The following is a 22,014-nucleotide window of genomic DNA, read 5'->3' on the forward strand; positions in this document are numbered from 1 at the left end:
TGATTTTTTTATTCTTTTGATATTTTGTTAGCCACAGAACAAAAATTTTGTATATACTAAAAGCAATTTTGTAATCGGAACACAAAAAATTGCTGTATAAAGTAATAACTATAGAAAAAAGTGCAGCGATTTTCTATACACAACAACAAGAAAACCCCACTTTGCCATTACCCAAAAAGACCAACATACAAAAAGCTGAACAAAAAAATTTTTCATATAAGAGAAAGATGCAAAAAAACAAAAAGCAGGAAAAAAAGACAAAGAATCGGATTATAATAATCTGCTTTATGGTCAGTTCTGGGGGTAACATGGTAGGAAACTTTAACAAGTTGTAATCCTTTATGGCAGCAAATTATATTAGGGTAAGCATATACATATCTATCTTATATGGCTTCAATTCCCCTTCCGTCCCTCTTTCCCTCTCCGAGAGAAGAGGTCCTTATATTTTTTGTCATCTCCATCTCTCTTTTTCTCTCTTTGTATGCGTATTGTAAAATATTTGTTGTCTTGTCCAGTCCATTAAGTTTTTGCAAAAACCTTTTCTTAATTGCTTTAGCTTCATTAAGACCAAAACTTTTAACTTTTTTAATTTATGCATTGACAAAAACTTAACCTGAACCGAGAGTTACAAACAAAGGCCAAATGCCTGTTCTCACTGCGATAAGACCTCAGTTTGGTTGAGTTTGGCTCAGTTCAGTTCAGTTCAGTTCAGTTTAGACCAGGTCAGCCACCACACACACACACACACACACACACACACACAGTCACACTGCAAATTGCATTCGCTCTACCCGCCGCTTACCAACACAGAGAGACAGAGACAGTAAAAACTACTAACAGATACCAAAAATTGCTCGCTAGGCAAAAGTGCTGCATCTTTTCTTCTTTTCATGTCTTTTTTTGTTTTTTAATTGCTTTTTTGAGGCTGCTTCTTAACCGTTTTCCTTTGAGTTGACTTGACCGCTTGGCTGCCATTTGTAAACTATGCCAAAAAAAAAAAAACAGGAAAGAAATGGAAACAAAACAGAACCGGCGAAAAAAAATTTTTCCATTTTGGCCAACTGCTTTTTTGGCATTCAGGCTTTAAGGGCTTTACTCTAAACGTAAACAGGATTATGGCACGTTTTTACGAAGCCAAAGGAAAGGTAAAGCAACTAGACAAATTTTTCAAGTGAATTAAATCGAGAAAGAGCATATCAAAAAAATACTTCCTTACGACATGGATAATGTTAGAAAATGAGACATTTCTTTGAGAGTTTGAAACTACTACTTATGAGATTAGTATTAATTATTATTAAGAAGAATCTTCTACGCAAAAGATTATGGGGCGAAAAATATTAATACATATATGTACATTATATCGAAGTTCTTAGTTCATAACATAGTTAGCACCAACACTAAGGTTTAGAGAACATTTTCAATAAAGAGAATTTCGGTTTTTTATAATTTTCAAAAAATTACTGACTTTTGTATTAAAAGAACAACTTGAACTGTGAAATATGTGAAACTACAGCCACTAAAAATCGCTTAATTTGGATGAAAACGAAAGTGAGAGACATTTGCTTAAAAATATTCCTTTTTGGGAGGTGACAGAGTCTACCTATTTCTAGGTGAAACGGCGAATTTAAAGACTTTGAAAAAAGTTACTTGGAATTCGAAAAATTCAGAATCAAAGTGCGATTCCCGATATTTCATTTCAGAAACCTGAATCTGAATTAATAGTAATCTATTGTGAAGAATGTTAAAGTTAAATTGTTTTAAGTGTTTAAAACTTATCTCTATCTCTATCTCTTATCTCGCTTTAATGCGCTTTCGCAATATATTATTCTGATCTTTAGACTAAGATGGCTAAAGATAAATAAACCAAATCAGATTTAAAATATCTAATAAAAAAATTTTGTCAACTAAAATATAATTAAGTTTTCGGTTTGTCAAACAAATTTCGATTGAACTTGTTTTCATTTGATTATTTAGCAATTGATAAAAACCAAGGCATTTTCAATTTCAACAACCAATTAAAAAGCAAAAAAAAAAGGTCCATTTAATTTATGTTGTGCAATATTGTAAACATTCCACAAGCTTCAAATATCTTTTACCAACTATTTGTCGAAAAATTCTAGTGGATTTTTTTGTTCGGCATTTTACAGAACAGTTTTAGCAGTGAATGCTACTGCATTGTTGGGTGCTAAATCAAAAGGTAAGTTTAAGATCTTTGAAATGGCTTTTACCATTGAGATTAAGAGCAAACAAGAAGACGAGGAAGTTTTGTGAAAATTGGTAAACAATTTATGTGGTCAAATAAAATGGCAAGGAGTATGGAAACGTGGTCGGAAAAAGGGAAACAAATTTATGGCAAGAAAAAAAAATAACAACTCTAGCTATAGGAGTAGGTATGTTGCTCCAATAACTGCATTGAGATAGAGATACTGTTAGGGAGCTGGGATATAAATTACATGCTTAGGCGAGCCACTCATGTTGTGCTCAGTTCTCATATGCAAAAGACACAAACACACACACACACAGACGGGAAAACGGAAGAAAACTTTACATGTGTGTGTGTGAGAGGTTTTTTTTCTTCCTACGGATTATGAAATAAATTTCCACATGCCACAAAATTTTCACAACCGCAGAAAACTCGAATGCAACTTTCTAGGTAGACCAAGAGACTAAAATGGAAAGAGTAAGTAAGTGTATGAGTGAGACAGAGAAACAGAGAGAGAGAAAAAAGAGTAAGCGAGAAAAGGACAGAGTCTTTTCCACTCAGCGAATGCCTGGGTAAATTTATTATTTGTTGCTGTTGCACTTGAGATGCGGCAGACGCCCGAAAGTAGGCAACACAAATCCATATGCACATCCAAACATACATACAAATATCGATATATGGGCTCTGGCCACTACCAAGAGAACCAAAACCTAAAACTCTAACCCAGAACCCAGAAACCCATCCAACCATAACACCAACACCAATACGAAATAACAACAACAACAAATTTACATATGAAAATATTTTTCAATCGCCCCAAAGGTTTTTCCTTCTCTCCATAGCAAAAGAAGTAGCAGCTCTGATATGGACAAAGTTTTGCTTATGGCCCACAAGAAAAAAAACTCACACACACACACTCATACACACACACACGCATAGGAAAAACAAAAACTTTATTCCATGCGAAATTTGTAAAGTTTTTGCCCGTTTTCAATATTATAGAAGAAAAAAAAACTTCCCAAAAGATAAGAATGAAGAATTGCCAATGTGGCAAATATAAAATATATAAGTTAAAATAGGCAAAACATAGAAGAATTCAGCTCAACTGGAGTTTGCACAATGATGAATATCAAAAGTGACATTGTAGAAATTGCAAAAGAAATGAATACAACAAAGAAAGTCAAAATATTTTCAATATTGTAAATTCATTCTTTACCCATTTTTCAAATGCATTATCATCATATTTCAAGTCATTTAACAAAATGTCAATTTGTTTCGACTAATTTTTAAGTTCGAAATGGGTAAGAGAAATCAATATGAAAGTAGATTTTCGATATTAAGATTTAATGTTTAAGTTAGGTAAACCAAATGACGTTGAGGACTTTCTTTTTTGGCTACAACTTTTTTGTTTATTGTGCGTGTGTTTTTTCTCCAATCTGTCCTAACCCCCTTTCCCGTGCATAAACAATTTAAAAGATATGAAATAAAGTGAAGTGGTGAATAAAATTAACCGAAAACTGTTACTTAATGCATTTTCTCGAATTAAATTTGAATTTATTTGACTGCTATCCCAACTAGCTATTTCGTATACTTAATTATTACTTTTATTTTTCTTGCTTAAAAAATGTATAAGATATTTTTGCATTTTGAAGTGTTTTACTTTTATAAGGATCTCATATATGTATATTCAAAAGCACCATCTCCACCTACAAACGAATAGTTTTAAAAGAATTCTCTGTATGGGAGCTACCAGAAAAGAGTGCTTCTAGCTAATCATATCTGTATCCGAGAGAGACATCGAGACGCTAATCTGAAAACGTTGGCGTATTTGGGGGAATTTCTCCTTTAGAAGGATACATGCGATGGGACCCGCCAAAAGAGAAAGGGGATCTTAAGGGGTATCAGTTTTTGAGCCATGCAACTCTGCGGAGATAATTGGTTTATTCTTAATTAATCTTTTGTTACGTTTGCCTGTGTGCTAGGATGGCATGCCGTCAACTATCACTCATGTGGAATCTATGATATCATAATAAAGTATAAGTAAAGTATATTCATGTATTTTTATTATAAGATGCAGTCAGAGAGTGATGCATTTTGTAAGTAACAGGCAATAGAAAGCTTTTCGATAAAGTCGGCTTGACGAGTTACTTTTATAAATTCAGATTATCCTTTTTATTAATTTTCGAATACATCTCATACAACACATTTGGGAGAAAAAACGTTATCCATTTAAATCGTTTATCAATAAAGGCTCTTATTATATGTGCCTGATATGAGTGGGACATACTATTAACATAAGAATATAATGACAGAAAAACAGGATTTATATTTATTCAAATAACTCAAAACCACTTTCATGGCAATTGGTGTCAAATAATTAAAGTTACAGATTTATTTTCACAAACTTTAAACAATAGTTAACAAAGAAAAAATTAAATTAAAATTTGTTTATGCATTTAGCTTTATTTTAATTTGAGATAGAAGAATATTTTTAACCTCAACCACAATTCATACAATAAACTTCAACTTGCGAGTCGAAAACAGATGTAGACGGCCTAAAGGAATGTAATATGAGAAAAATCTTGCAATATGCTGCAAAAGTATTAATTTTCTTCTAAACATATTAAATTCTTGCAAATGGCATTGAGGACCATCTGTAGCCACAATAAATTTCAAAAAAATAATTTATTCATTTAAAAAAGCGAGTCCTTTAAATGCATATTGCATACTTTAGAGCGCAAACATCGTGCGTTTACCATGACCATAAAGATTTTAAGTTATATACATTTTTATTCAACTTTAACAGATTTTATAAATGAATTCTAACTATTTTTTGATCGTTAAATTTTTGGTTTTAATAAAATGTAAATTAATTAAAAAACTTTATGAGGCAAAAGTTTTTCATAATTCACTTCTCTTCCAGGAAACAAAATCCTTCCCAAAACAAACAAAAAAAGTCTTTTCTCACATGGAGGGAGGTTAAACTAATTAAGCTACAGGTAACCACCAGAGCGGCCACAATTGGCAGATGAAGATGGAAAAAAAAGCGACGACACGGCAAGCAGTGTTAACTCCACCAGAGAGAGAGAGAGAGGTCTCAAGAAGAATAACACAAAAAACCATGGCAAAGAAAAATAAAAGAAAACGCCATGGCAGAAGAAGAATGTGACGCCGTTGCAGGTGGCAGTAAAAAATTGTTGAAAGTTCTTTAAGAGAACAAGATACATGGCTGGCAGAGAGACAAAGCTCAGAGGCAAGGGATGGTGCGAAAGGGAATCGGTAGCTGGACGTCTGCCCGCGGGTCATGAGCACCATGGATCGCGGGGCACAGCTCATTAAACGCCTGTCACAGTTTTCCCTTTTCGTATCACGTTTGTTTTTTTTCTCTCTCGGTTCGTTTTTCCTTTTTTTTGGCTACTTGTTTGCCCTGTTTCGGTTGCAGGATGGATAATCCCGGCGACAACTTAATGTGCCTCTCGGCTGTGCTAAATAGCTTTCATTATTTACTTTTGCCACATGAAAATTTACGCGAAAGAAAGTTTTTTTTTTCCCCCATCTCGGGCGAAGATTGGGCAAAAGGAATACATTTTACTTCTCTTTACTTTCATTCTACATTTTTTTTTTTTTTCCTGTCCTTGTTTCAAAACATTGCAAAAAAGTTTCTCAAATTTTTTGGCCTTTAAGGCCTGGGCCAATAAATCATTCCACATATCAATCAGTCAATCAAATATTGATTGTTCCATTTTTTCTGCTGACTAAGCCACACATCCCCTCTAAAAGAAAAAAAAAAAAAGAAAAAAACTACTGTGCTATGTATTTGACATTTTCCATGAAACGAACCGAAAAACATTCTGTGGCAGAAGGATAGAAAAAAGCACAGCAAGAACTCAAGAAATTGTTGCATGAGAGAAGCAACTTTTTTGTTGCCGTTGTTATGTGCAATTGACAAGTTTTGTTTAACGGAAATTGTGAACGGACACGCCCACTACTTGCTTTTGGTGAAAGGTTATCCTGGCAATTGGCTTTGGCTATTGATGATAAGTTTCTCCGGATGAGATATAATCATAAGTTATAAAAAATTAGCAAGTCATGCACTAATAGCTTAATGGTTAAGTACAACTTTAAGACATTCCCTTTTTTATATAAAAAGCCCACTTAATTAGTAGTCCAATATGATTTAGGAGGAATTCTACTTTGGTAATCAAAAAATTTAACTAAACTAGTTGCCAGTTTAATGGAAAGATTTCCAAGTTGTTTGTGCAGGCTCAAATTCAAAAATCCCCAAAAGAAACCTTAGATATCTTTAACCAGATAAAATCTAAAAATATCGAGAACGGTTAAAGGACTCAGCCCATCACAATCCATTAGAGAAAGTTCACTTTGACCTCTGAATCAGAGTTTTGCTGGCCTTGATGATGGTTTAAAAAATATTTAAAAAAAAAAATTAAAAACATCCAATTATATTCTTTCTTAGCTACAGATATGACCTTAAACAATTAGATAATTTATAACAAAATATATTCCCACCTTTTTGATTAAAAATAGTTCCCCAGTTGGTTGCAATTGTTTTCAGTTGTATTTTTTTTTTCGAAAACTTTTAATGGTAGTCACATGACTGCAATTTTATATGGATTTGCAAATTTTTTTTTTTGGCGTAAAGCAATTTTTATGCAATTTTCGGTAGATTTGTTTATGCCGCAGCAGCAGCAGCACCACCACCACAAGCGAAAATCCTTCGAGCCAAACACATGCGAGTTTCCGGTTTTCTTGTAGTTGTTTTGTTTGGTTTTTTTTTTTTTTGCTTGGTTTCTTATCTTATTTCGCGTATCACGGAACTCGTTAAAATCACCTTAGAACACGTGACTGCACACAAACACACACACACACAAATACAGACGCACACCGTCCTTACTCATGGACGCACACAGTGCGATGGGCAGGCATAAGAAGCAACAGCGTCTTCACACACAAAAGCACCAACAACATTGACAAGAAGTAGGAACAGGGACATGAAAAATGTATCGGGTCCTTGGCTTTTGTTTTAGTAGCAAAAAATAGGAACGGGCCAATGTCAAAACATAAGAACAGTTTGAATTGCATAAAAGATAAAACAGAAACCCGAAAACGAGACAAACACGAGCGTAGAATCTGTGCGGTTGAAACGTCCTCCTTTTAGTCGATCTTCTTTCTTTTTGTTTTTGTTTGACGAAAAATTTGAAATTTTTTTTTTTATTTTGTGTTTTGCTTCGATTTTGTCCACGCACAAAATGTCGTTTCTACGCACGTCTTTACGCAAAGGCAACGCAATGAAAACTGCAGCAGCACCATCGAGAACGAAGCGAAGCGAGTCCTTTACACAGATTTTTCAACACGAAGCCTGACGAACTGTAATAATACCATTCGTCCAGCCAATACGAACAAAACGAGTGTCGGCCATACGAAGGTGAACTCACGAAGGGGGCTGACTGAGAACGTTAAAGTGTGTCAGTCAACAGTTAGGGGAAAATTTACCCAAGTGCAAAGGGTTCAATGAAATGCACTGAAGCTATTCACCACAGTTCTCAAGCGAAGGCGCAAGCAGTTTTAGGGGAATAGTAGCAAAACAGCCTTAAGCAACTGCTTATATATATTCCCTAGGCTTAACTCAACACAATCCACTGCTTGATACAGGGGGAATAAATCAAGCAGTCAAACTCAACACTGCTTTCTTGCGAAATCCATATAAATTCTGGCGAACCAATAAATTTCCAAATTTTCTTAAAAGTTTTAGATACTTAGTACTTAAAACTTGTCACAACAGAGTCTTGAAATTTTTTAAAAGTGAATTAAAAATCTGAATTTTTCCCAAAAAAATAAAAATTATATAAAAATAAATATTTTCTTTATTAAAACTTTTTTGGCATGTTTTGGAAAAATTCTCTACGCCCAATTTTAATGTTAAAATTCTCTTTTCTAGATCTGAAATTTTTTATTACTTTTATTATGGTTATTCAATCGATTATAAACTTGACTTTTATAACTAAATAAGATTTCAATTGGGACGATTTAAAAAAATGTCTTTCCCGATTCGACAAACAATGATGAATACTTGTGTTGTTTAATTACTTTTGGTTATGTTAATGTTGAAAAAAATATTTTCTCTCCATGACTTAGCTCTTCAAATAAACCTATAGAAATATCAGTTTTTCCTCCAAGTGACATTTTTAAAATACCTAAAAATGTCAGGTATGGGATTTTTGTGAGCTTTAGTAAATCTTTAAAAACTTTTAGACGCAGAATTTTTACGATTAATTTATGATTAAATTGTTTATTTTTACATAATACACATGATTCAGAGATATATTTAGAAGAATATGAATACATATAATTATTTGAATTATTAAATTAAAAAGATTTCCATTTGGAAATAAAGACAAATCATTTTCAATATTAAGCATTTAGCAGATATCTCTAAATAAAGATATATACTATATTCTTATGCCAACCACTGTGTAAGTTCCTACAATAGCAGGATCAAAACAAATTGATTGAAGTTGAAATAATTAAAGCAATATATAGAATTTAAATTATACATTCCTTTAATAACCATGAAATAGTAAATAAAATCCGAAATAAACAATATACATATGTATAAATAAAATTTTAAATTAAAATTTGAAGATTTTGTTTGGTTACTGCCTTGAGCCAAAGTTGACATATTTTTGTGATTGTGACTGAGAGGCATGTTGGTTGACTGGTTAAGGCCAACTGACACTTATCTGTCTGAAGCAATTCCACCTACAACACATCTGTATACATACTTGTATGTGTATTTGCTTTGTATTTGTTTAGAAATTAAACTATTCTCGTAATTTAAATTTTAAAGATGCATATCCTCATGTTAAGCTCCTTTATCCTAATTCAAATGGGGCTAATGACTTTATTGTCTCCAGTTGTCTGCATAATTTATATTTGTATTGCATTATTTTTAACCCTAGGAGACATCATTGCCCATGTACGAGAAAGACCTTGCCAAGAAAATCTCTGCAAAATGTGTGTGTGTGTGGAGTCTGGGTGTAAAAATGGGCGGTTGATAATGGCCCAGGCTAATGAACTGGAAATATGCTGCTTGAGTTCATGTTATTGTTGGCTCTTGCCTGTTGGCTGTTGCTGTTGCTTTTGCTGCGGTCATCAGCATAATTGCAAATTTTTATGATTATGACAATTTGTTCTTCAAGTGCCATTTCTGCCGATGGCAACTAATTTACCGTGTACATTATTTGCTTGATAGGTCTCGTTCAAAAGCTCCATATTATAGAGAAATAGGCTTTTATTTCTTTGGCATAGATTTTGACTTATGTATGTTGAACCAAACCAAAAAAATGAATTGTTATCTAGCCAAAAAGGCGCCTAGACTGTTTGGCCATTGCCAAAGAAGTTATGCATGCAATTATCCTATAAAACTATATCTAGTAAGTGTATATATATATATATATATATTTAGTAATTATGAATAAATACTCCAAGTAGTTTTAATATTTCGTTTCAAATTTCAATCAAGAAGTTGAATTATAAAACTCTTTACTTCTCCACAAAAACTCCAGCAGCAATTGAAATAATTGTGAAATACATTTAAGAAACTAATCTGTATCATGTTTTAATCCACACTTTTTTTTATCTGTACTTATATGTATGTATTTGTTAATATAGTTTATAGTATAGTTTATTCATAGTTTATAGTTGTTTTTGTTCTGATGTAGATAAAAAAAGTCAAAAACATAAATCTGTTGATCTGAATGCTACTACCTTATTATAATTGATTGGAAAATTTCATTTACCACAAACAAAAAAACTCGATCGTCATTTGCTCAATTCAAAATCTAAACTGATTTTAATTATCAATGTGTTGTATATACATATGTATGTATATAAATCTAGAATCTAGATTTATTAAATATTTTTAATAAGAAATACTTATTCTAATGACCCTCGCACCCGGGAGTAAAATTGTTTATATGTCATGCTTAGCGTTGGCTAAAATGTTTACCAAAGCGTGTTGACTCGTTTTGTTTTGGTTTTAAGCTAACTTGACATTTTTCTTTAAGACCCAATTTTCGTTTTGTTTATGTGAATTGGTAAAGTCGATTCAAAAATCCCGATTTAGGATCCAAAATTATGAATACAATATGATATTTATTTAATTCTCTAAACGTTGCACTCATTTTATTACCCATATTCAAGCATCATACAAATAAAATCAAAAACTTTCAGTTACTTCAGGATTAGGTAATCGAAACTTATATAGTTAATATATAATTAGGGAAATCATTTTTTAAGATTATTTTTTAAACAAAGACAATATTAATTAGAAGATATTAAAAACAAAAGTCTCTCAAGACATTTCTCTGAATTAAATTCGACGCGTCTTATTTTATACATCTAAGGATGGTCGTTGATCTGAAACTGTTTTTCAATTTACAGGGCTATTATTTTTGAGGTTATAATTTGAAAAATCGTTTATTTTCGGAATGTCGTTTCAGAATCAGCGCTCGAATGAAGTTTGAAGATATTTTTTTCAATCTAGTTCTACTCTTCAAACTGAGACATACATATTTGAAAAAATCTAATATACAGATGGATTTCTAAATAGAATTGTTAAAATTGAAATTTAGAAACTTTCGAATACCCCCATGCCCGAGTTTCATAGATAAGACTAGAAACAATTAAAAATGTTAACAACAATTGTCTTAAAATAATTAATGAGATAAGGATTCATCTTTCAATGAGTACAAAAATCATTGACGGGTATAGCCGTATAGCAGATAAGCAAATGCTAGAGCGCCGTAAAGGTTTTTTTTATTCAAAAATCTGAAAATGTTAAAAAAAAAAAAAACCCCTAATATTACGAATCTGTAACTTACGTAATTTTAAGCGATTTTTGATAGTATCTTGTTAATTTCATTGAATTAAAATAAAATTCCCGCTGTTGAATAAGTTGTCTTTTCAATGGAGACGAAAAATTTAAATGAACAGCAATATTTTTCAATAACCACCATCAAGTTCTAATATATTTTTAAAGTAGTTGATAAATTCATGTCTTTAACTAAGAAAAAGTCTTTTAATCTGCATTAAAAGTCTCGAGAAATGAAATGTTTTCAAGTGATCATCTAATTTCCATTATGATCCTAAAAATTCATATTGACCCCGCATGGTCTTAATCAGGCACTGACAAAAGGTTATTATTGGACGATAATACAAACTTACCGCTCTGGAACAACAACCGACACTGATAATCTGCAAAAGTCGACTGAGAAATCTGAGAGAAGCAGTACCTATATGTTGCCAATCGAGAGCTAAGGTTCCCAAATTCGAATTTAAAAAGTTTGAGCAATAATCGTGTAATCGAGGCGAAGACTTCTCGTTGAAGCCTTCAACTTACCAAATATCTTACACTAATTAAAAGCAATAAAACAACTAAATCATACACTTACAAATTTTATTTGATATTTATATGCCATCCTTAATGAATTCTAAATGTATATATCTATATGTAAATATATATCGATACGATGCTACAACCACAATAACAAAAGAAAATTAAAAACAAAAAAAGAAACAAAAACCCCATAACAAAACAATAGAGAAAACATTGAAAGAAATATTAAATGGGGGCGGGACACACTCCTCGTCTTTAACTGTACACACATATATAGTTTACGGGATGGACAATGGAATTCTTAAATGAAAAATAACATTTGACTACTGACCGATGGCAGAGCTAACTCTTTGGTAGTGCCTACACTTTCATCTCATCCAAAACGAACTCAACTCTTTGTACGTGCCGCACTGCGTTTGCCTTCGATCCATTGGTCAATTTCCAATTTAAGAGCCTCATTAGATTTCACTTTATCCATAGTCAGGGGTGAACGATTAAAGGGATCCGTTTGATCGCTCAGCAAATGTCGAGCAATGGTCGAACGATCGACAGTGACATTGGAACTGGGTAGAATAACTGGGTCAGTCATTAGGGTGGATATAATTGGATCCAGATACTCATCTGGAGCATCAGCTAACAACTCTTGCTCTTCCTTATACTGAGCTCCCATTTTTTGTACCTTTGCTGCAAATTCCGACATGTCACCAATCAATTGACCACCCCCAATGCGTATAAGAATATTTTCGGCATAGCCAAACAATTGCTCACTATATGAGCGACCATCTTGAGATACCGCCAGACAAAAACTTTCATCGGTGCTCAAGTTTATATAGATATGAGAGATTTCCAGCACTGTTTGGGCTGGATCAAATTCAAATTCCTTCTTATTCTTCACCTTAAAACGTTCCTTTTGGGGACCAACCAAATGCAGTAGGAAATAATTCAACATGGCGGCAATACGATCCACCATGCTGTTATGACAGAAAATGCTCTTGATTTCAGTAGTCAACAATTTTAAAATGTTGATCGTATCACGTCCCAAAATATTATCAAATCGTGCCAACATTCCCAAGTGATGAAGATTTGATATTTGCTGTTGCCTTTCGTTGCGCGCCAATTGATTCCATTCACCATTATCCTGGGCCTGTTGCAATTGCTTGATCTGCTCCAAATTCGACAGCGACTCATCAAGCAAAAAAATGGCATCGTTAATTAATAAATTTATGAAACGCAAAAACAATGGCGGCTCCGTGGCTTCAATATTCTCTTCGGCTTCTTTTGCCAATTGTCGAAATGATTTAACATGCTCTTCTTTCGTCCACAGGAATTCCATTATGGCATACATGGGACGGCGATAATTAAATTTCTGTTCAAATTGCACCGATTGCCCAGTCATTTCGATACTAACGAAAACATGCAATAAACTTCTCACACATTGCTTACGATCCACATGACTATCAAAGATATTGGTTACGAAACTATTACGATTTTGATTATATCCTTGTGTTGGCAATAGATATTCCAAAGCCTCGGCTAATTTTGCTCTCAAATGTGGATTCTTTACCAACTCGGAACTGCCCATGAACAAAAGAATCATCTTAAAGAAGGCATCATGTGAAGATTGATACATATGTATCGATTGATCTCCATTCAACCTGCGACAGAAATTCAAATATGCTGCTATATTATCAATGACAGCCTCTGGTACGGATTTCATGTACGGAGCAACAAATGGCGGTGTAACCGATAGCAATTCCAAATTTCGCAACATTTGTGGCGAAAAATTACGCTTATCCAGGCATTCTTCATAACTTTCACGTGGCAATAGAGCCACTTCGGTTAACCAAATGGCTGAGGCTTCGAAAAACTTCAATATGGTAGTATCAGAATCGGGTTCGGAGAGGGCATTTCTAATGCACGAAACCCGTTGCATTTGATCTAATAGCATACGCATTAGATTTTTGGCCAACTCATTGTTCGGATCACTTTGCAGTATATCTTGATACGCTGTTTGAGTGTTTTGAAATTGACGCATTTCCTGGGTTAAACGCTCGATACACGGTCGATTACCCAATTCGAAACATTTATGTGCCATATAAAAGATTTCCGTTATGAAGTGATAATTCTCTGCCGTGATACGAATTTCACCATCTTCAATGGGCAGCAGACAGCTTTCGTCATAGGCTTTTAAAAGATTAACCCCTTTGCCAGCACGTTCGTCATCTGAAACAGCACAGTAAGTGGGATCCACTAGCATTACCTGTGAATTGGAAATATGTACAATTTAAATTTGCCCATTTTATCCGATTCACAATCTTACCTTTAATGAGGGCAGGCAAAGTGGGGCACAGAGACGCATGAGGACCGCACACAAATTAATCATAAATGCATCACTGGCCGTACTATGAACAGTCTGCTCAAGATTCAGATTCATGGTGCTCCACAATTGACCACGTGATGCATTGGCATCCAGACAATGGGCTATCCATTGCAGAGTTTTCTTTTTGCTTTCGGGAGAGATGACTAGCAATTGTTTCACTACATCAAATATGGATTGCTGATGATGTGATAAAAGTGTCCAAAGAGCTGGATCCGTTTGTTGTGCGGTCTCACGTAGAAATTCAAACGGCGCGTTTTGTGTTTTGGGCAATATGGAAAGGCAAAGTAATTGTCCCAGCAAAGTGTCCATATAATCGCCACCTACAAGAAAGAGTAATCAGTAGTCCCACACTAAAAAAAATGCTTTATACACATACCTTTTGCTTGGGGATTGGGTGTGAAGTAATCAATCAGCAATTCACCCAAAACGGCAGCACGCTTATCACTTACAAAATAACCCAAAATTACAAATATTTGTTTCTTAATTGTTATTAAATTATCCTTAGCAATTGATTTTTGCAGGTCCATTAGCATGGGATAAAATACGGCTTTAAGATTACCCAAAGCCTCCAGATGATCAACATCTTCGAGAACTTTTAGGGTAACGCGCACTAGAAACTCTTGAACACTGGCATCCCGCTCATCGGATATTTCAAATAATTGCATCCACTGTTGGCCAAATATTTGTGGTGAAAAGAGATCCGGTTGACGCATACAAGTGCTAGCATTGTTAAGAATCATTTCAATCAGTTTGCCAGATCCGAGCTTCTCCTTTAGTTGCTCACATTTGGCAAAGGCTCGATATAGATAAAGAATCGCATGTGTTTCCAAGGCTTCATCGCTGCCCATACCACCCTTGCCAGGGACTAGATACTTCTGGGTGTCCGACAGCATGAGTCGTTCGAATAGCGCATGGGCAAGTAAATCCTCACCCACCAGATCCTCACTGGTGTCAACCACGACATCGGCTAGGCAGAGAATTGGCCTTGAATCCGTCACCACAGCTGCTGCTCCGTTGCTATCCAATGTGAACAATAGAACATCTTCAATTAGTCTCCTAGATATGCCTACAGTTTGGTCGGTTCGATCCTGCAGGAGGGCAGCAAATGGATTCTCTTCAGTGCTCGTCATTTTACCGATCTCTGGTCAATGTGTTTTAATGTGCAGCCTATGAAATATAAGCTGTTTTTTTTTTCTTCGTTTCCAATTAAAATTCTGTTTTTGTTGTTGTTGTGTTCGATAGTCCAGTATGACCGTTTCGTCTTAATAGAGAAAAATACCGGCTACCAATGTAGCAGTTAGTGATGAGCATTTAAAAGACCGTTTTTTCAGTTTTTGAAAATCTGACATGAGTTTGATTTTCTTCTCATGATTAATTCATTAAAAACTAAAAATAAAAAATAGAATTTACACTTTGATGTTTAGAGGTTGGCTTTCTTGTATTGTATTATATAAATTTTTTTTTAATTTAGGTGAAACATATTTTTACGTTATTTAAACTTTTTCATTTGTATTATATGAGTTTGTTTTGTGTGTTTTATTTAAAAATACAGGTATACAGTTTATCCTGTATACCATGCATTACTATGGAGGAAAGGTATTTGTTTATAAATTCGTCTAAATGTGCAATAGTACGAAATAAAGTAATTTTTCACTTTATTTTTTATCTGTTATATAAATATGAATGCTTTTATTTTTATTTTATTTTTTATATGTTAATGCATTTTAATAATATGTCAATATCTATCGGTGTTAAGGATACAAGTCTAATTTTCAATGACCAAATCGTCCGAATCGTTAACTGAATCGAAAATTAAGTTTAATTGTGGGAAAATTTCTACAGTGAACAAAAGTGCGTCTAATTGATTAGCAAATTGCGTAAACAATAGGACCAGTAAATGTTATAAATACTAGAAGACTTCAATCATTTGCCACAGTTGCGTAACGAATGTTAAACGAAGGTCAATAAAAAATTAACGGTGAAAAAATGATATTCCAGTTATTGAGAAATCCTGGTCCCCAAGATTGGAAGTCATCTGCAGATGCCTTTGCTTATTTAGAGTATGGAATGATTGGCATGGGCTTGTTGCCGCCATCGAAAGGCCGAAAATTGTATTGGATTTTTAGAGGACTCGTGATAATGTGGTCCCTTATATATTTGCCTTTTGCTATGATAATAGGTTGTGTTAAGGATTTTAACAAATTCAGCGCCGGTGAATTTTTAACATTTCTGGCAAATATCATGAATGTGCTTGGATGTTCCTTAAAGATTCTGGCTTTGCATCGACACCTTTCTAACTACGACAGGGCAAAGAAACTGATGGACCGCATGGATGAAACTTTTTTAAGTGAAGCAGATCGTTATAGGATTCGTCATTGCGTTGTACGATGCAATCTTTTGTACGTAATATATTCGATTCTCTACAACAGTTTTTTTATATTATCGGGTTTGAGTTTCGCCTTAAAAAAAATTCCACCTTATCGCGATTATAATCCATTCATCGATTGGCGTTCGAGTGAAAAAAATCTGTGGATAGTATTCTTCCTAGAATGTTGCATATTTTTTTTTATAATTTGGCAACAGGTGATCGTTGATGTCTTTAATACTATGTATACTCTTGTGCTGAGAGCTCACATGGAAATTCTTCGACAAAGAATTCGTAAACTGCGCACAGATCCCAAAGAGACGGAACAGGAATCTTACAAAGAACTAAATCAATGCATAGCGCATCATCAAATAATTTTAGAGTATGTATTAAGTAAATTTACGAATAGTTTATTTTCTAATCTACATATGTATTCTCAGATATGCCGACATAATGCGATCGCTATTTTCAGTTCATACTTTTATACAATTTATATTGATTGGCACTCTACTGGGTACTACTTTGGTAAATCTATGTTTCTTCTCAGACTTTTGGAATGGATTGTCGCTCGTTGTATATATAATAGCGTTGATATCTCAAACATTCCCATTTTGTTACACTTGCGACTTAGTCGTGGATGATTGCAATAGACTGTCGTTGGCTATATTTCATTCGAATTGGATAGGATCAAGCCGTCGCTACAAATCTACTCTTATTCAATTCATTCAATTTACTCAGCAACCGATTGCCTATACAGCTGGATCGATATTTCCCATTTCCACGCAGACCAATATTCAAGTAAATATATTAGAAATGCATTTTGCACATTTTTTAACGTTTTCATCTAACTAAATAGGTTGCTAAATTGGCATTTTCTGTTGTTACTTTTATCAATGAAATGAATATTGCCAACAAGTTTAAAGAAAATTAGAAAATCCATACACACAGGACAATATAAAAATGCGAATGTAACAAGAGCACTAACAACTATCTATATAACAAAACTACACGAATCTACAAAATATTCACTAGCAAGTATTCACATGTTAAACAATAGCTATTTGAGTTTTATAATCTTAATAAAGCCACAAAAATAAATATATTCTCGAAATTGACTCCTATTTTCAATGAAAATGCGTAGAAATCGTTTATGGGATTAAATATTCTGCTCAATTGTGGGAAAACTTCTATATTAAACACAAGTGTTGTCAATTGATTATTGGATTTCAATACATTTCCACAGCTGCACTAGGACATTAAACTAAGTTTATGATTAGAAACATAAAACTGACAAAAAACAAAAAAATTATATTCCAATTATCTGGGACGGCAAGATTTGAAATCATCTGCAGATGTCTTTGCCTATTTCGAGTATTCAATGACTGACGTTAAAAAGAAATAATTGAATATGCTGTTTAAAGGACTCGTGATTATTCAGTGCGATATGGAATGATAATTGTGATATCGGGTGTACCTCAAGGTAGTCATTAACGATCTTTCATCAGTCGTTATTCATTCGCGTGTGCTTATGTATGCTGACGATGTCAAACTTTGTCTCTCTTATAAAGAAACAGATTCTTTCGGTAGACTACGAGTTGATCTTAAAACTTTCATACCTGGTGCCAGTTTAATCTATTAAATCTTAACACTACCCAATGTAAGGTAATGACTATTCTTTTCTTAACTCTTCTCAACTGGTTACTTATTTTTGGACAATAGTCCTTTAGAACGTCTAAATAATATGAATGATTTTGGTGTGCCATAAGTTAAATGTTAACACCCATATTTCTATCAGATAGCAAAGGCTATTAGTGCTTACGTTTTTATTATAAAACTAAAGTTCTTTTTACTTCGATTGTCAGTCCTTTTTTAGAGTATGGATTTTGCATTATGTCACCTCAATATGACTCGCATCATACTAGACTTAAATCCGTTCAAAAGCACTTCTTGCTATTTGCTCGTCGTGGATTAAGCTGGGATCGCAATGTCAATTTGCCTTCGTATTTTAGTAGATTTTTTTTTACCTTCCTTCCTCTGGTCGGTCGGTTAAGACGTAGGCAGCTCTCTGCTTGGTCTCGCGCGTAACAGCCCGTGTCCTGGTGTCATAGCGGCCACGTCAACGTCCGCTAATAAAAAAAAGAATTGGTTGTGTCAAGGAGGTTAAACATTACAGTCCTGGGCATTGAAGACTCTGTTCGAGAAGGGGAAGAAGCTTCTCGGCCGCTTGGATAAATTCTAAGTGAATGAAGCAGATCATTGTAGTAATCGCCATTGGGTTGTACGATGCAATGTGATCTTTTTAATATATTAGAGTTTCTACTATACTTAACTTAACAAAAGCATCAATAGTATAGAAAATATAAATATTTTAATCGTTGAAAGCAGAAGAAATAAATAACATTATCAATTTGTTTAATGAAGAGCAAATATGCACTGAATTAACCTTCTTAATCAGTGAAAAATATATGGAATATACGTCAAATCAGAAACCAACCAGAGAATCGAACAAATTCCTTAATTAAAATCAATGAACTCAATTCAAAGTACTTTATGCCAACAACAAACAAAAACAAAACACCTGCAGGCCTAAACTAGGACAGGGTGAAAGCAAAACATTTGGGTGGGGGGAAATTGGACACCCAAAACGTCAACTGCAGCCGCATGTACCCAAACGAATAGAAAAACCACAAAAAAAAAAAAAAAATGAAATGAACAAAAATTAAATAAATCCAAAGCCAATTAAGACAATCAATCGCAAAAGCCACCCATAAGAAACATAACTACTGACATTTGCAGCAATTGGCGCCTCCTGGTACATGCCATTCCAATCCCCTCCCCCCATTACCACCCACTGCAATCGCTGAAATGCTGATAACAAAAAAACCAAACCACTTCGTGTCTGCTTTAAAATCGGCTTATGATCAACAAGTGTTTGAAAAGAAATGCAGCCACGATGGGAAGTTCGTTAATTTTTTTCCATTTTATATCAGTTTGTCAGTCGATGAGATATTTTCAAACGGTAAACATATACACGCAATGCTACGAAAAAGAAATACACAAAAGTAATAGACCAACCGCAGCTCAAGGCATTTGAAAAACTGGCATATCGGATTACCACCAAAGAGACGACTGTAAAGTTTAACGATTTTTCACGGAAGTTAGTTAAGAAGAATAATTTATTAATTTATAAGTATTTTTTTGTTTGTTAATGGGTAACAAATATATACCAATATATTTATATTTTTAAGTGTGGTTGAGGGTTGTGAAATATCGCTTAGGACAAAATATTTTTCAGTTCTTTTTTCAATGAAATTAAGAAAATCAATAAAAAGCTTTGATTGAAATTATTAAATGAAATTAAATTGAAATTTAATTATTTTTTAATGTGATCTATATGATTTTTAAGAAGTGCTTAATTTATAATTTTAAGTTATTTTTAAATTCAGTTTTTCCACTCAGAGTAAGATCCTGTTTTACCTCAAAACGGAAACATATACATATATAGTAGTAATTATAGGTCAAATTTACTTTAAAGGATCAGGAATATTGTAAGATTTATTTATAAAGATAATTTTGATTTAGGAATCGGAGATTTGACTTTTTGTCTTTTTTAATAATAGTTTTAGGTTTTAAACAAAATTAAAACTAATTTTAACTTTACTAGAGAATATATTTTTATCTGATTCAAGTGGAATCAACTTTAGTTATACATATATAATTATAGTAAATATTAATAGACTTTTTTCTTTTCAATGCAGTACACTTATATTTATAACTTAGTTATAAAAGCTTTAAGGAATATTTTTTCCTCTAGTATAATACAATATTTAAAGTTTAAACAGTTTAATGCTTAGGTGACGGACTAAACGATATAATATTCCTGAAATATTTCCTTCATTTATAATAATAAATCAGTTTAACATTTTTATTGCTTTCAGCGTTAATTCCCAAAATGAGTATTGAACGTTTAAGGATACGACCTTTACACCCCGCATTGCAGGAAACAGCCATTAAGGAATTAAATGAAGTGCCTCAACGTCTGAACGATGATATTGCCGCTCTAAGGGATTGGATATTGAAACAACCTCATTTGCGAGCCTGTACAGATGATCAGTTTCTGTTGGCTTTCCTTCGTGGTACCAAATTCAGTCTAGAGCGAGCCAAAGAAAAATTTGATCGTTTCTACACATTGCAGGCGTCAATTCCAGAGGTTTTCAACGAAAAACGTTTGGCTACAGATCCCATGGTCTTGGATATTATTCGAATGGGGTAAGAATCGAAAGATCCTTAGAAAATGTTGAACAAAATCACTAATCTGTATTGGCTTAAGTATTATTTTACGTATACAACGAGATGCTGAGGATCCAGGACCATGTGTAACCATTATACGTGCTGGCTCTTATGATACGAGAAAATATAAATTTCAGGATATCATACGAGTTGGCTCAATGTTTGGAGAAATTATGATGTTTGAGGATGAGAATGCTACAGTTAGTGGTTATATAGAGATCATGGATATGGCTGGCATTACGGGAACACATCTCTTTGCCCTTCAGCCGCAATTGCTAAGTAAATTTTCAACTTATGCGGATGAAGCAATGCCAACACGTCAGAAGGGGATACATTTCATCAATGTGCCATCGGCGTTTGAGACTGGTTTCAATTCGTTACGTGCCCTATTTCCCGCTAAAATTAAATCACGTGTGAGTAGAGTTATGAGAGATACTATATGTTTGTGTAAAATTGTTTTCTTTTACTAAACTAAAAACTTTGCATATTGCCAGATTTCTGTAAGCTCTGATCCAGATGCAATTTTTGATATTGTACCTCGTGAATATTTACCTAAAGAATATGGTGGATATCGCGGCACAATGCGGGACATAAGTCTAGAAATGGAAGCAAAACTACTGAGTTATGGTCCTTACTTTGCCGCCTCTCAACACTTTGGATCAGATGAAAAATTACGCGAATTTGGTGATCATGCAAGGAGTAAACAGCGTTCATCCTTTGGTACTGTGGGTTCATTTCGAAAGTTGGAAATTGATTGATCAACAATCTACTAACTATACGAACAATGGATTAAAATTAAAGTATAAATGATAACTATTGATTATGAATGTGGTTAATCTTATCAGAAAAAGCGGCTAAAGTAGGTGAAGCAAAATTTAATTTGGGTCGTAAAACCATAATTTTGCGTTATGCATTGTGCATGAAACGTTTTTCCAAGGTCAATATCAAACCCAATTTAGATCTTTTATTTTGACATTGCAGTTTTTTGAATGTTGTTTAATTACATAAAGTTTAAAACAAACCAAATCCGAAATTCTTGAAAAATTTGTTAAGTTTGTTGTTTGAAAGGGATAATCTCATCTGTCACTCGTTAAAAGCGAAACTAAATTAACAATTAATACTTTTATTATCTACAATTTTTCCATTGATTCTTTACAACTTGGACAAATATATTGGAGAAAGACGTCTCCTAATAGCTTCTAAACTTTTTGAATTAAAAACACGATAGTTTCTTGTTAAAAAAAAATGTCAAACTAACAACAATGTAAAAAACTCAAACAATAAATAGCTCTAGTTGTCTATTAATATTTTTACTGTAACAGATTTTCAAAAATATTAAAAATCAAAGAATTGATTTGCCA

The 22,014-nt window shown here is 33.5% G+C and overlaps 4 protein-coding genes across 8 annotated transcripts in view; 2 read left to right on the plus strand and 2 right to left on the minus strand.

The window, feature by feature from the left end:
• The window catches only part of beat-Ia (beaten path Ia), a 49,878-nt gene extending 38,401 nt beyond the window's left edge, over nucleotides 1–11,477 (minus strand). For 2 of the 3 annotated variants that reach the window (XM_068284575.1, XM_068284573.1), the window contains exon 1: nucleotides 11,447–11,477. The gene's annotated coding sequence lies outside the window, so the exon portion shown is untranslated. Of the gene's footprint in view, nucleotides 1–6,730; nucleotides 7,498–11,446 lie in introns of those variants that run through there. The other variant, XM_068284574.1, reaches the window with a different exon arrangement.
• Nucleotides 11,478–11,664: 187 nt separating this feature from the next.
• On the minus strand, nucleotides 11,665–15,393 carry Ube4A (Ubiquitination factor E4A). The gene is made up of 3 exons (XM_068284770.1): nucleotides 14,375–15,393; nucleotides 13,939–14,318; nucleotides 11,665–13,878 (listed from the first exon to the last, which is right to left on the minus strand). The coding sequence occupies exons 1-3, from the start codon at nucleotides 15,126–15,128 to the stop codon at nucleotides 12,007–12,009; spliced, it is 3,006 nt and encodes a 1,001-aa protein (XP_068140871.1). The 5' UTR covers nucleotides 15,129–15,393; the 3' UTR covers nucleotides 11,665–12,006.
• Nucleotides 15,394–16,605: 1,212 nt separating this feature from the next.
• On the plus strand, nucleotides 16,606–18,602 carry LOC137572983 (odorant receptor 42b-like). Its single transcript, XM_068284845.1, has 3 exons — nucleotides 16,606–16,745; nucleotides 16,804–17,161; nucleotides 18,537–18,602. The coding sequence occupies exons 1-3, from the start codon at nucleotides 16,606–16,608 to the stop codon at nucleotides 18,600–18,602; spliced, it is 564 nt and encodes a 187-aa protein (XP_068140946.1).
• A 767-nt stretch (nucleotides 18,603–19,369) lies between these two features.
• LOC137572732 (retinol-binding protein pinta) lies at nucleotides 19,370–21,874 on the plus strand. 3 transcript variants are annotated; one of them, XM_068284525.1, is made up of 4 exons: nucleotides 19,370–19,494; nucleotides 20,302–20,632; nucleotides 20,694–21,066; nucleotides 21,148–21,874. In XM_068284525.1, the coding sequence occupies exons 2-4, from the start codon at nucleotides 20,316–20,318 to the stop codon at nucleotides 21,409–21,411; spliced, it is 954 nt and encodes a 317-aa protein (XP_068140626.1). In that variant the 5' UTR covers nucleotides 19,370–19,494; nucleotides 20,302–20,315; the 3' UTR covers nucleotides 21,412–21,874. The 3 variants fall into 3 exon arrangements, with proteins under 3 accessions (XP_068140626.1, XP_068140628.1, XP_068140627.1); XM_068284527.1 differs by having other exon boundaries at nucleotides 19,376–19,520; nucleotides 20,279–20,632; XM_068284526.1 differs by having other exon boundaries at nucleotides 19,376–19,520.
• Nucleotides 21,875–22,014: the final 140 nt, after the last annotated feature.

The sequence above is a fragment of the Drosophila tropicalis genome, unplaced genomic scaffold, assembly GCF_018151085.1.
Source record: "Drosophila tropicalis isolate 14030-0801.00 unplaced genomic scaffold, ASM1815108v1 contig_393, whole genome shotgun sequence".
Lineage (NCBI taxonomy): Eukaryota > Metazoa > Arthropoda > Insecta > Diptera > Drosophilidae > Drosophila > Drosophila tropicalis.